The sequence below is a fragment of the Corapipo altera genome, unplaced genomic scaffold, assembly GCF_003945725.1.
Source record: "Corapipo altera isolate COAL_440 unplaced genomic scaffold, ASM394572v1 295, whole genome shotgun sequence".
In the NCBI taxonomy this organism is placed as follows: Eukaryota; Metazoa; Chordata; class Aves; order Passeriformes; family Pipridae; genus Corapipo; species Corapipo altera.
In genome coordinates, this window is record NW_020884936.1 from 2,713,029 (window position 1) to 2,728,640 (window position 15,612).

Here is a 15,612-nt window from a genome sequence, read left to right on the forward strand (position 1 = left end):
TTGAGATTTAATGAATTTTTTTGTTTTCTCTCCCACTTTTTCTGCTCTTCTTCCTTCCAGGAAGGTTAAAGAGCAGGTAAAAACATTGAGCAGGTTCCTCACCATCAAGCACCTCCTCAGGAAAGCCTGTCCTCTCAAAGTCATTGTTGCTCTGGTTGTACAAGCCAAAGAGAAGGTAGTTTGCCAGCTCCCTGCAGCCTTCGTTGTATCGACTGTCGATCCCTGAAAGACCAAAACCACAGGTCAAAGGTTGTGTGAAGTAACACTGCACACCTCAAAAAGCTGTTTTCTTCCCCAATGAGAAGCCCCCAAAGCAGGAATATTAATTAACTCAACTCCTTCACGCAGGGAGCACTTACTCCTGTTGAACACACTGGGAGAACAGGGTAGGGAAAAGGAGATTTTACAAGTTCAGTGTCACATTCTGACGTGGAATTTTGACCTAAATCCATGGATATTGCTTAAAAAAAAATTTAAAAATCCGGTTTTCTGCAGTCACATGCCAGTGTTGTGTGAACTAACACTGAACATGTCAAAAGGTTGTTTTCTTCCCCAGTAAGAAGCCCTCAAAGCAGGAATATTAATTAACTCCTTCACACAGTCAGGGAGCACTTATTCCTGTTGAACACACTGAGAGAAGAGTAGGAAAAAAGGAATAAAAAAGGAATTTTTGCAAGTTCACTGCCACGTGTTGACATCCCACTTTTGACCCAAATCCACAGGTCTTGCTTAAAAAAAAGAAAATGAAATAAATCTATTTTTTTGCAGGGCTCTGCATCAGAAGTTCCATTTTATCCAGTAATTCAAACATCTGCCTGGATGCAGGATGCATTCTAATTAATATGTTCTTGATTGAAGCTTCCTAACAAACTAATCCCGTGACCCAAATCTCCTGCTTTGGAATACATGATTAAACATTATCTTATCAGTGTTATGGTGCAATCCCTGAGTCACCAGAGCCAGCCCAGACTTCTGGTACATCATGGAAAGGTGTCCTGACAAGACACAGGGAGTATAAAGAGCTTCCAAAGGAAAGCCTTTCCTGGTCCTTGGGAAAAATTGAGTGAGAACACCTGAAGATCTGGAGCATGAAGAGATAAAAGATAAACACAAGGAAAGGAATAAATGCAGATTTATAAAGTATTTCCATCTCTCTGTGTGACAGTCACAGCCATAATTCCTAATTCTACTGTAACAATCCAGTTTGCTCCACGAGCAGAACTGTGGATGAACAGCAGCCTTGACATCCACATTTCAGAGGTCACTTGACTGCCACAAAATTCCTCTAAAGTCAACTTTTCCCACCAAGTTACATGAGGATAGAGTTGAATGGTTGCCAGCAAATCAGGATTTGTTACCACTGTCCAGAGGAAAGATCAGGACACTGAGAAATGTCACAACGTGGCCTGGATGTGTCGGGGTTTCAGGACCTGAATGGGAAGTCAAAAGTCACCTGAACTTATCAGAAATTGGGATAAATCTCAGGTTTTCCTAATTATGCTCCATTTTTTTATCTTATGTTTCAGCTTTAAAGTGCTACCAAGATGCTGTGCCTGCATCCAGCTACTGAATCCCACCTCTTAATTTTCCCTGTTTGTTCATTAACTGGCCTTTGGACAGTTCTTGTGTGTTCCAAAATATCTGGTATTTGGTGTAAGGTTGTGGAACAGGCAAATGCAATCCCTTCAAATTCACAACTTACACCACTGCACTCCTTGGACTTGCCCAGAGATGCTCTGGATTCCCCATCCCTGGAGATGTTCAGGGGAATTGATAGAGGGAATATCAAGATACAGGAATATCACTCTCAGGTCATGGCATGGACAAGACTCAGCTAAAGGATGCTCAGACCCACTCACTCATTTCTCCCCTGCTGCAATGTTGGCTTTGCTGGGTCAATAATTTTCTCCAGATTTCCCTGGATTTGGGAACCCACAGAGAGGGCACAAAAGAGAGGAGAGGCAGGACACATTGTCCCTTTATTTTATTGACATTTGCAGCCCCATGAAAGCAGGCACAATGTAACCTGGAATTCAGTGGGACTCAGCACACTGATACTGCTGCCAAAGCCCTCGTGTGGAGGTGGGACTTTAATCACAGACAAGTGTGGAGATTCCCTTCATCCAGGAAACAACTGTCCCATTGTTTTAGGGAGCTACATTTCAATGGAATCAGTCTCCTTGGAATCAGCACACACAATGTCCTCGGGATTATCTGTGTCACTGATTATTTGTCCAACTGAGGCAACTCCTGAGGTTCCTCAGAGGAGCAATGATGGCACAGCCAGGGCTGGGAGAGCTGGGGGGGTTCCCCTGGAGAAGAGAAGGCTCCAGGGAGAGCTGAGAGCCCCTGGCAGGGCCTGAAGGGGCTCCAGGAGAGCTGGAGAGGGACTGGGGACAAGGCATGGAGGGACAGGACACAGGGAATGGCTTCCCACTGCCAGGGGGATGGGTTAGATGGGATATTGGGAAGGAATTCCTGGCTAGGAGGGTGGGGAGGCCCTGGCCCAGGTTGCCCAGAGAAGCTGTGGCTGCCCCTGGATCCCTGGAAGTGTCCAAGGCCAGGTTGGAGCAAGCTGGGCTAGTGGAAGGTGTCCCTGCCCATGGCAGGGGACTGGAACTCGATCACCTTTAAGGTCCTTTCCAACCCAGCCCATCCTATGATTCTATTGTTATAATTTCTGGAAGATCAGAAGAAAAATGAGGAGCTGTCCTCACTTTTAAAAAAAAAAAATAGTGATGATGTCACCACCACTTGAAGAGCTTGAGGTTTTATCTGGGTGCACCAGCCCAACAGGCTTCGAGCAGAGAAGATCTCCCAAGCTCAACACCAAAGTCCTGCTTTTTTCAGTTAATGACAGAAGGAGGGGGAGAGAAAACAAAAAGATGTTAAACGAGGAGGGGGGGGGGGGGGGGGGGCGGAGAAAAATAACACCTGTCAGGACACGGGGGAATTTATTCAGGCCCGGGGTGGGGGGAAGGCACTGCTTTCCTATAAAACCATTCACTCTGCAGAATATTTGGGGTCTGTTTGGGGTTTTAAGCGCCCGGGGCAGCTCTCCCAGTGAGGTTTAGCGTTACTCTACAGAAACACCGGGAGCTAAAGAACAGATACATTAGCGGAAAACAAACAGGAAATGGAACAATGCCAGCGATAAGATCCCCCGGAGAGCAGATCAGGAGCCCTCCCAGAACAATGGCGAGGCCATTAATTAGGAAAGCCCGACGCCTGCCTCCAGCTGAGCCGGGAGTTCAGTCACTCCCCCGCCTGTTCCCAGCTCGGCACAAGGGTGTCGTTAGACAATGGCTCAAGCCCAGCTCCCAGGAGCTGCTCCTGCTCCTTGGCCTGCAGTCAGAGAGCATTAAATTTGCTAAATTGGCAGAAAAGAGTCCGGCTAAACACGGGGAGAGAAAAAAAAATCTGCCTGCTCGGGAAGACGAAGTGGGGGCAAAGACACCAAAGCACCAGCGCTGGTGCAAAAATCCACCAGGGGAGGGAGCAGGAAGGTGAGGTTGGAAAAGGGGGTCAGGTCACCTCCAGGGATTTGCCCCAAACCAACACACTCCCAGCAGAAGATGCACAATGATCCTGGAAACGGTCTCTGTTTGGAAAAGCAACGGGATGAACGATTGGGGCAACGAACTAAATGCTCTGGGGATGTGGGAAAAACCTCAGCAAGGAAGAGCTTTGTGTGGGATGGATACAAGGGAGAAAAAACTAATCATCTAAAAAAGCAGTAACACTTGGGCAGATGGATACAATGGACAAAAAATAATCTAAAAAAGTAGCAGCACTTGAACAGAATCGAGATAAAACTCAAAGATTGGCTGGCACAGCCTGTAAAGCACCCCAAGCTCTCTGGGGAGGACAAAAAGCAAATGCCAACCTCCCAATTCCTTTTTCCTGTCAGTTGTGATGTCTTTTCTCCCCAGCAAAGAATGCAGGAATGCTACCAGGCAACCACTTCAAAATCAGATTAGGGCATTCCTTCAGAAAAAAAAAAATCAGCTGTAAGTACATTTAAAGACTTGTATCAATGCTGGGTCAGTTCTCACCCAATGCTGGGTTTAATTTCAGCACAAATATTAATGAACTTGAAGCAAAGCTGTGAAAGTTTATATTGGTTTTAACTCACAGCCCAGTATGAAACTAAAGCTGGGCTGAGGGAAGTGCATAACTCAGGTCATTAAAGGCAGCCAAGTGAAATAAAACATGCACTGACTGTAAAAAACCCCACAGTCAGGAGTATCTGCTTTCCACACAAGCCAACAGGACTCAGGATGTAAAACCACATGGGTTTGTTTTTTTTTTTGCCAGCTGAAGCTTGTATTTGATGACAGATTTAATGCATTTCTAGCAGTGACATGGAAGCCAGGCCAGAAATCCTGCAGGCTCCACGAGCCAGGTCAGAGCACACAAGGAGCCCCACTGTGGGTGCTGAGAGACCAGAGCAAAGCACAAACCTGCCCCCAGCACACAACTCCCACATTTCCATACCACAGGGGCTTTAGTTATTAAGAGGGGACTGTCCTGTGAATGGAATAAACCCTCCATGTGACACTGAGGATTACACAAAGCAGTTCCTCTTGCCTGGGACACTTTCCCTGGAGCTGTGGAATGTTTGGAGTGGCTCTTCTTTGCTTGGGACTTCCAGCTCTGAGCCAACAACAGCCCACAAACCCTCTGGTGTCAGTGGTGAGATGGCCCAGCCTGGTTTATGGCATGAAATGAGCAGCAAAGGCAAATTCCAAGGAGTTTATCCTGCAGGAACAAGTCCCACTGTGGAAGGCTGACACAGTGACCTTACAGACATTCTGACTGTCCAGCTGCTGCTCAGGCAAAGACTTCAAGCCTGACCCTGGAAAACGTGGGATGGGAACAACCACGTGGTACAGTTTGCACGGGCCAAAGGACAGGCTGCTTATACACATTTACAACTTTTCTCTGTGTCTTTCAGTAAACAAGCTCCAAATTTGCTTGCTAAAATAAAATAAAATAAAATAAAAAAACCAAACAAACAGGCTGCTGTATCATTTCTCACACAGAGCTTCTTTAAGGCTACACTTCTCCATCCTTAACTGTGATACATTGTTTAAACAATCACCCCTCAGTCCTTTTCTCTGAAGAATTTCAATTATCATTTCTGAATTCTTCCTTTAATATCTTGACACTGGTTGCATAAAAAGAAACCAGAGTCAATATTACATTATATTAATTATAATAAAGCAGCACAAAGCCCTGTTGCTTTCCCAGAGCACACTTGCAAATGCTCCTTTCTTTCCTACTGCCCTTTTCTCCCAATCCCAGAAGGAATAAAGCACTGGAACCACTGAGGTTGTTCATGTGCCAGCAGTTAAATCCTAACTGCTCCTGGGTTTCTCATGCAACTACTTGAAGTTCTTTGCCTTAGTAAATTAGTAAATGGGCTGAAGAATTTAGGGAGAAAAGAGAGCAACAATCAGCTGTTCCTTCCCCGAGAAACCAGGCTGGGGCTTGGGGCAGGAAAATGATCTTCATTTTTCTGGAATCTGTGGTATCTTTTTGAGTGCAGTGAGAATGAAAGGGGGAAAAATGTCAAACTAACCTAAAATGCAGAGGATTCCATCAGGCTGGGATTTGCTGCTCTGTGTCAGGATACTCTGAATGTTTCGGAGGCGGCTGCAGCTGCAAGAGAAAAGAGAGTTTGTCCTCAAGGTCACTGCTGTGAAACGTCAGGTTTGGAGGCTCAAGAGCTGACTGAGCTTTTTCCTTTATTATAGGAACTTCAACTTGGGTATTTTGTGCTTGAAACACATTCAGACCTCACATCAAACCATTCTGGGTTCTTTTTGCCCACTAAAAGCTGAAATCCAGAGCCCTGAAAAGACTGGAAGCTGGAAGTGTCCCTTCCAACCACGTGGCTCTGTTAATCCCTAATCTCCTGCACAAATTGCTGGGCAGGTTTGCTCTCACCAGGGCACCAGGAATTCCCTTCCCTGCAACCATGGGGTGGGTGGTGCCCACACAGAAAGGTGACACTGGGACTGCAAGGAGCACCCACATCCCAACAGGAGTTTGGGGAAGATGAGTTTCAGCACCTCCAGGGCACTCCCACCCTTAAAATCCAGGCACATCCCAGACCTCTTGCAAGTGCAATCCCAAAAGCAGGAATTTTTCCCCCTCTGTGCCCAAGGAAATCACAGGATTATTTCCACAAACCACGAAAATAAACAGTCAGGAAAACCATAAACCTATAACATATCTTTGACAACCTGCAGCAGAATTGTTAAATTTGGGATAAAACCTCCAAGATCATCGAGCCCGACATTAAAAAGAAACGAAACGACGCCAGGTCTCGCCAAGATTCCTCACAATCCAAGTGAGTAATTCACGATATAAATTTGAATTCAGTTCTTCAAAATCCACCTTCAAACCAGGGAAAAATTCCATCTACGACAGGCAGGCAGGCAAGGCAGAGAGCAAAGCCATTTGTGCTTCCAGGCAACGTTCTGTTGTTTAAACACAGATAAAAGACAAGACACTTCACTGTTGATATTCCTGAATGTGTTTTCTCGTTGACAGCTCCAGGAAACAAATGCCTCTCGCAGAAACACTCCAGCCCAGCTAAATTTATGAGCAGCCTTCAAACAAACAACAACAGTCGGGTCAAATATTTCTGTTTTCATCAGAAAAAAAAGCAAATAGATCTTTTCAGCACCACTACCATTAGCGTGCTCTGCTTTCTCTGAAGGACAAAAAGGTTTCCATTATGGGCAATCCAAGGGAAACCCAACATCCACGGGGAAGGACAGACAATATCTGGAATATTTTCATAGAGAAAAAAAAAATCAGTGCAAACCACTCCAGCTTTAATTCTGCCCCTTTTTAGGTCCCCCTCAATTATTCTTTTTTTGCCTCAAACTTCCTGGTTCCTGTGACACAGCCCAGGCTGGATCAGCCTGCTGGATGCATGAATGGCCAGCTGGATGTTAAATATGGCAACAGGAATTAAAGCCAGTGATGGCAGCAAAGAGACACTTCATCAACACCTCATCAGGTGCTATCAGATGTTTGCCCACGAAGGGGGTGCCAGGAAATGAAGGAAAACAACACTCAACTTTATGCTGCACATTTTAGCAACTTCTGATTATTCATTCTCCAAAACCTAACCCAAAAACCATCCCAAATTAAGGGGGGTTTATCTTATTCTGGGAGATTTTTGGCCCATCCTCAAGCAGGACCCCAGATGAGCTGGGTGAGATGATCCAATAGGACAAACTGGGCTTGGATCATTTTTTTCAGTGCTCATATTTTTATGCTTCCCATGTCACAAGACCAAGAGCAGAAAAACCTCACTGTGGGCACAAATTGGACTTATTTCATTTGTTGGTATGGGAACAAGCCCACAGTTATTTCAGGGCCAGCTGCAGGGAAGCAGAACTGCTAAAGCCTCTGTTAAAAAATAATAATAATAATAAAAAAAACCCAACAAGAAAATGAAATAACTTCATGTACAAAGCTGCACATCAGCAAAATACTTCTCAAAATGCCTCTCAGCTGTCTCCAATTCCAGGATTCCCAGATAGGTTGGAAGGACCATGGGAAAGCCTGGCCAAGGACTTCTGCAGGGACACAACAAGCAGACTTTTATTAAAACATTTACCAGTTGTGAGGAGAGAAACTGTCCTCAGAAGGAATGTTATAAATGTTTCTGTCTGAGGGCACAAGGGGGAGATTTTTCACTCAGCTCCTCAGAAACCAGAGGCAAGAATCCCTCTGCTACCTGTGTTCAGCTCTGAAGGCAAATTTAAGGAATTCTCCAGCCAAACACAGGTTTTTTCCTGGAGAGTGAAACGTTTTTGAAGCCTCTTGTGCATCATAAACACAGCAGGAATACAGAAATTGAGTTTGCTTTAATATTTCCCCCCACACTGATCCCCTTTATGATAAAAGAATGATTAGAACTCAGTTTGACAAAGAACAAGGTAAAAAACTCACAGGGAAAGATATTTTCATTTATTAAAAACCATTATGTATATTTTATATAGATATACACATATATATATGTGAGTGTGATACAAGGTAACCCCTTCCTAAGATCTTTACATCTTAATTTCAGTGTCTTCCCCAAAAGGGTGACCCAAACACATTTATCTTTTAAAGTAAAAAGTAAATTTTAAGAGCCTGTCCAAGGAGACCAGAGCAGAGAAAAACAAAAAATACACGTATTTTGTTGTTTTCCTGAGCTCTGAGAAAGTATTTTCTGGTCTGTCCAAGTCAACTCCAGAGGGAGGAAAAAAAGGGAAGAGGAACTGGGGAAGGAAAGTACCTGCATGTTCCTTCTGGGGTGGGTATTTCTTTTCTTCCTTAAAAATACATGAAGTTCTCAGATTAAGCTGCTAAAATACTTCTTGCCAAGTAAATCTGGGTGGCAGGAGACAGTCCTGACACAAAAGGGCAAATTATAAGTTCATGACTTCATAATGAGATGCAATAACTAGAAAGATGTTTTTATTTCATTCTTAACACTGAACAACCTTCAGCAGAATGTTTTGTCTCTCTCCTCGTTTAAAGAAGTGGTTCCTGGGAGAGAATCCTTGGAAAAAGCTCCTTCCCAGAAATATTCCCAAGTGTGGATAAACCATCCCATTCAAAGGCTGACAATAAACACAGCAGACTTGTGTGCCTGAAGAAAGATGCCTTTGAGAGACAGGGGAGAGAATAATTAGAATTCTTATGACATGCTTTGAAACAATACAGGCTGAACTGGGTATAAAGTAGGGGCAGAGGGGGGGGGAAAAAAAGGCATTTTCTTGCATTTCACATTAACCAGCCATCTGACAAAAACAAAGAGACTGCCCTGGGAACAAAAACCCACGGCTTTGCCCGACTCCAAAACAAGCTCCCTGCAAGGGCACTGACTTTTACTCCTCTGTATTTTTACCACAGCCACCCAATTTCAACCAGAAAACAGAACAGATGACAAGTTTTCACACCACGGCACGAACAACTCTGGGATTTGGGCTTCTTCCCCTGGGATTTGGGCTTCTTCCCCTGGGAGTTGTGGCTCTGGATCCACCACCTCCATTAACCACGATTAAAGGCCCAGTCATTTGTTCCATCAGGTGTGTTTGGGAAGCACAATTTCCCTGAAGCACCTTCCTAAGGAAGCCCCAAAATCCTTCAGGGAGATTTTTTTTCCCTTGAATGATTTCTCCATTTCATTCAATGATTTCTCCCTTTCCATGAGTTTGGACAAGAGCTGGGAGGTACTTATGGCTCCATATCCTACAAAGCAACTTCAGGAATGGCCAAGGGGAGGGGAAGTGGGAATTCTTCCCAGCACTTTTGGCCAGGAGATGTGATTTCTCCAGGCTTTGGAGGCAGGATAATGTGATAAACTGAGAAAATGATTGGGGCTAATTAAGAGAAAACAGTGTCAGGTCAATATGACCTGGAGAGAGAAAAGAAAAACAAATCTCAAAACTTAATTGGGCCCCTATAAAAAGAAAAAAAACAAGTTACCTCCCTTTTACCTTGTGTAGGATTTACAGGGAGAGAATTTTGTTTAGTTAGCTGGATAACAGCACCTTCCTTAAAATTTATAACTTTGTATAGATAACAAGCAAACATCTGCTGAATGCCTGATCTAACAATATATTATGGATGCTTATAGATAACATTCTTGTTAAGAAATATCTGTTGAATGTCTGACCTAACAACGTGTAACGTTTATACTCATGTATAATGAATATTCATGTAGCAGCTGGAAATAAATGTAGAACAACTGTCTTCTTTGGGGGTGTCACAGGCGTTGGGAGTGGCTGAACCCCTTCCCTGATCACCCAGCGCTGAATTTGCTTTTATCACATCGTAAATTCCGACTGGAAGTTGCCCGCCTGGGTTTCTGTTTCTCCCAATAAGACGCTCCAAGCCTCGCCCTTCTCGCCGCCTTTGTGTCCCCACCAACGATCCCGCAGCCGCGTGTGTCAAGTCGGATCAGCTGACGGATCCAAACAACCTCCAGGCCGGGAATTAGAAGGAAAAACCGACGCTTTTCCAAGAGCAGCAAAGCCGAGCTGACTGCTGATGAAGGTCAAAAGGCAGAGCCGCCGTTTGGGGGGACATCTGGCAACAAAAAAGGGCGTTTGGGCCAATTAAGGAACTGTACCTTGAGGTACTCGATTTTCTGCTGATCTTGGAGCAGATCCAAGATAAAAAAAAAAAGGGGGTGGGGCTGGAAGATAATTGACAATCATTAACTTCTAAGAATTAGCGCTCATCTGTTCCCGTCTTCACACTAATTATGCAAAGCGCCTCGCCTTCCAGCAGCCGGACTGCCACAGCTCGGGGACTGTCACAGCTCGGGGACTGTCACAGCTCGGGGACTGTCACAGCTCCGGGACTGTCACAGCTCGGGGACTGCCACAGCTCGGGGACTGTCACAGCTCGGGGACTGTCACAGCTCGGGGACGGACCCGGCGCTGCGAGGCACCGGCTGTTGGCAAATAAAGGGAATTATGAACAGCTCTGCCTTTCTCCAGCACAAAGAACGGGCACGTTTCCGTTTCTTTTTCCCCCCCGCTGCCGGCTGGATTTAGGCGCTGCGGGCGAGCTCCTCCTTTCCCCTGGGTAACCCAGCGATATTTCCAGCGATCCCGGGCAGATTCCCGGTGGATCCTCTCCCACGGGCCGGGCTGTCAAAGGGGGGGGATTTCCCCTTTGTTCCGCTGCTCCTCCCCCACAAAGGCTCCCAAAAAAACCCCGCACGCGTGGCCGAGGTTTGATGGACGGCAGCGGACGAAAATCTGCCAAACCTGGCAAGCGTGGGAGAATCGTCCCATATCCAGGGAAATCTGCAGGGAATGATCGGGCAGATTCCCGCTCTCTGCCTCGGACAATGGTTTGAAAAGGAACCGCTCCATTCAACATCACTAAATAAATAGGAAAGTTATTTCCCCCCCCCCCCCCAGATCTCATTTCTTATTAACTTGCTGTCGCTACCATCTGTTTCCCCCCCGCCCAAAAATGAAGTTTGTTTTCTATGGGTCTTTTGTTGATCTCGCAATTTCGACCAGAAACATCGTTATTATTGTTGTCTGATATGTCAGAGTCCGCGGGATTTCCCTGGATTTCCCCCACTCTGACATTATCACCACACCTCACTGGAGCTGGGAAAACAGAAACCACAAGTCAGACCGTGTTGAAGACTCTCAGAATTCCATTAATGTGAAAAGCAGATTATTTGAAATTTAATATTTAGCCTGAACAGTGACATCCTTTCTCGGTTTTTTTTTTGGTTTGTTTTTTTTTTTTTCACAGCTCACTAAAATAACTGTTTTACTGCTTGGCATTCACAAAAGACAGTGGCATTCATCCACCTTAAAATACACTTTTATGTAATGTCATTTAATGTATTTTAATGTGTATTTTTACGTATTTTAACATACAAAACTTTCCAGCTATTTCCCAAATTTCTCTAAAATGAACCTGGAGACCTTGACTGCAAATAGATCCAACAACTTTTTAGCAACAGTTAAGCAGCAAATATCAAAACTGGACACGAAGAAATTTCACCTCTGGGGGCATTCCCAGGACCAAATTCCTCACTTCTTGACTTCAAATGGTCGGGAACATTTAATATTTATTTTTTTTTTCCTGCATTTCAGAGACCTCTCAAAGCACAAAGGAGCAAACCTGAATCTCTCCTTCCTAAACCTCTGGAACTGCCTGATGATTTTGGCACATCAGAGGCTACAACCATTCACTCTCAAAAACCATTATCCCTGAAAAAAAAAGGCAATAATTGAAGGAGCAGCCCCAGGGTGATTGTTCTGCCTCTGCTCAGAAGGACAAGGCACCGTTTGGCACCTCAACAATCAGGAGTGAAGCTGTGGGGCCTCAAATTTCCCACTCCTGGAGCACTGAGCTCTGCAGCCACGCGGCCACAAAGCTCCCAAGACGTTTTTCCATCAGCTCAATCCAAACCATTGCAAAAGGGGGGAACCTGAGCTGGAGCTCCAGGGGTGGGTGTGACAGCCCTGCTCCTCTCCTTGGCCCATTTTCCTTCTGCCTCTCCAGTCCCATCACTTCTTGGATTCCCTCTAAACTTTGGCTGCAGTCACACGCAGACCTTGAGCCACCTTCCTTCCCATGGTAGAAAATCCTCCATATTCAAGGAATGGGGTTTGCTTCCCTTTTTTTTTTTCCCCTCCTGTACTTCAGCAAGTCAAACCACCGCTGCTTTTGCATTGCTAAAATCCAGTGCACTCCTTAAAAAAAAAAAAAAACAACCCAGTGAAACTGTGCTGTTACAAAATTCCTGAACCTCGGCACAATTCCACCAGGAACACTCGGGTACAGACTTAATCTTTCCATACAAGGTGCCCCGTTAAAACCGGTTGGGAAACCAAAACAACTCCCTTGTTTCTGGCACCACTGTGCTCCCAAACACCCCTCCGAGGGATCCTCTGGAGCCACAGGGGGAAAAAAAAAGCCACATCCTTAAACCAGGCTGTGATTAAACGACAGGGCAGTTCAGAGGATGAGAATGTCAAGCACAGGGGAAGAGACAACAGGAACATTAACCCAAGGACTCATTTTGCATTTCCCCACGTGGTGAGAACTCTTCTGTGTTCAGCAGGGGTAAGGAATAAGGAGGATTTGCCTGCTCTGTTTTACAGAAAGGGAATTCAAACACACCAAATCCACATTGATTTTTCAGGGGGAGATACTTAAAGCAACCATTTAACAGACATTTTGCTCAGAAATGAAGGAAAACACTCAGTCACCACTGAGCACAGACACAGGAAGGATGACATCACCCTCCAAAAAAAACATCCCCTTTTTTGGGCACTTTTCCTCTCTTAGTCAAGGGATTTTTCATTTCTATTTCCAAACCCATTCTTTACTTGCTGGGGGTTGCTCCCCACATGGCACAGCAAAACTCCAAAGCCCGTGGAAGAACTCCAAGAATTCCCTCTGGCCCTTACTCCAGTCTTTATATAGCCTGAAGAATTTTTCCACCCCTGTTTGGGACTCGGGGGCAGGGCGAGGGAGGGTCACGGATTGCTTTGTTTCAAGTTATTTTTATGAACTGCCTGCTATCTGCTGACTGCTTGGGAAATTTATTGCAAACACTGGGCCTCCATCTGGGCTGAAAACAAAAAAACAAAAAAAAAAGAGAACACAAGAACAAGAAATGTTGAGGAGGGAAAAAAAAAATTAACGGACGACAGGGCTCCTCCTCTAAAGTGCCAAATTCCAGATGCTGGCTGGAGCTCCCTGTGCAGCTCAAAAGCTTGCAGATGTTCCCAGAGCCCCAATGTTCTCATGACAAACTCTAAAACAGGGTCTCAGATTACAGAAATCACTCAGGAAGAGAGAGGCTTGAGTGGAAACCATTTTCTCCTGCGGCACTTTTGTTGCTCCCATCTCGGCGTTCTGCCGCCGATCGTGAGGGTTGAGGTGCTTTGAAGAGACACTGAGCTCTTCCTAAACAATTAAGATTCATTTCTTCCGTGGAAATATTATTTGAAAAAGGTCACTTTCGCTTCTCCCTCACGAGCAATTCCACTTCTGAGTGCAGGCAGGGAGGGAACACAACCAGCACTGCACTTCACGTGTTACCAGCAGAACCACCTCCATTTCTCTCCCTCAGAGCAGAATTCCTCATTTCCCAGGCAAATTGTCCAAAAAAGTGAAAATGCTTTTGTTCCCTTTTTGTACTAAACATAAAAAGCTGTTTGTTTTTTTTTTTTTGGGGGGGGGTGGTGTTTTTGTTTTGTTTGAATTGAAAGCCTCCAGCAAACACAGCCCCCAGGTTGCTGGGCCAAGGGTTTGTCTGCAGCTCACGAGCACCGTGTCCCTGCTTCCCCATTATCTGGCTTTCCACTGGTGAATACTTCCATGTATTGTGCTGCAACTATTGAAAGCATCGAGCACTTCAGTTCCTGGGCTGTTCTTTGTGGAGTTAAGGGACACAATCATGGAATCATGAAGGCTGGAAAAGCCCTCTGAGACCATCCAACCTTACCCCAGCACCGCCAAGGCCACCACAAAACCACGTCCCCAAGTGCCACAGAAATGTCTTTGAAATACCTGTTAAATACCTGGTGACTCCACCCCTGCCCTGGGCAGCTGTTCCAGCGCTTGACAACCCTTCCAGGGGAGAAATTTTCCCTGCTATCCAACCTGAACCTCCCCCTGGCACAACTGGAGGCCGTGTCCTTTATTCAAACCCTTCAGGCTGCTCCTGAAGTCTCAGGGAAACAGAGCCCTGGCAACCCCAGGACACCTGAGCTGATACCCGAGCTCCCAGAGCCCAGGCCACCATCTCGCATGTCCCCACACCCCACCTCCTCCAAACCCTATCCCACGTATTCCAGAACCTCAGGGAGTGTCATTTATTCCCTCTGTACCCTCCACAACCACCCAGCAGGTGCCCACACAAATGCTCCACCTCCTTCCTCCCCGTAATCCCTCAACCCCCTCCCAAACTTCGGCGACCCCCGCCCTAATTCCCCTTTCCTACCTTTTCCCAAGCCCTTCTTCCCTGTCTCCAAGGCATCCCCAACCCATCCCCTCCCAAACCAGAGCCAGGTTTAGCTCCCCACAGGACCCCAAGCCCACTCTCTCCACACCAGCCCCTCTCCAAACCCCCCTTGTTGTCCCCCTGTCCCTCATCCATCCCGGCCTCCCACACACCCTGCTCCAGCAGGATTCCGGCTTTTCCAATCCCCACATCCACAAAGTCTCGTCAGGCCCCTGCGTGCCCTCCTGTCAGGGCCACCGACACCTCCCTCTTGGTAGCCAAACCTGCCAAATTTGCCTGTCCCTGTTGTGCTACTCCCTCCCCTGCTGTTCCCAGCCCCTCACACGCTGCTCCCACTGCTCCAAAACCTCCTTAATGACCCCAAACCTCCCCTGCAACACCCCCCAAAACACCTCGACGCCTCCTGCGAGCCAGAAAATCCCTCCTTAATGCCCCAACACCTCTGTCCCACCCCCTGCACCCTCATTCCTCAGCCCACCCAAAAGCTCCCAAATAGGTGTCAAACCCTATTTTCTCCACAATCAGCACTATCAGCTCTCTGAGCACCCCAGTCTGGGCCACATCAAACCCCTTAAAACCCCCTCATCTCCCTTAAAACCCCTCCTTAATGCCCCAGCCCCTCTATCCCACCCCCATCCTTCCCACCCAAAAGCCCTCAAACAGGCGTTAAAACCTATTTTAACCCCAATCGGCGTCAAAGCTCTGTGAAAACCTCACCTTCTCCCACACCGACCCCCTTAATGCCCCCTCCTACCCCTTAAAACCTCTCCTTAATACCCCAAACCCTCCGCCTCAGCATCCTCAAAGCCCTGCACCGCCCGCCCTTCCCATTCCTCAAAGCGGCGTTAAACCCAGTTTTCTCAACAATCGGCACAGTCGACCCTCCGAACACCCCAGTTTCTTCCACACCAAACCCTTTATGGCCCCATCATCTCCTTTAAAACCTCTCCCCAAAGCCCCTTCATCCCAGCCCACCTCAGCACCCCCAGAGCCCTGCACCCCCCGCTCCTCCCCAGCCTCCCCATCCCAACGCCCCCAAACGGGCGTTAAACCCCATTTTTCTCCGCAATCAGCAAAGC

The 15,612-nt window shown here is 46.5% G+C and overlaps 1 protein-coding gene across 1 annotated transcript in view; it reads right to left on the minus strand.

The window, feature by feature from the left end:
- The window catches only part of CUNH20orf194 (chromosome unknown C20orf194 homolog), a 68,963-nt gene that overhangs the window by 52,639 nt on the left and 712 nt on the right, over positions 1-15,612 (minus strand). The window contains exons 2-3 of the mRNA XM_027660522.1: positions 5,585-5,664; positions 103-222 (exon numbers count right to left, since the gene is read on the minus strand). Coding sequence (XP_027516323.1) covers positions 103-222; positions 5,585-5,664 — 200 coding nt within the window. The remainder of the gene's footprint in view (positions 1-102; positions 223-5,584; positions 5,665-15,612) is intronic.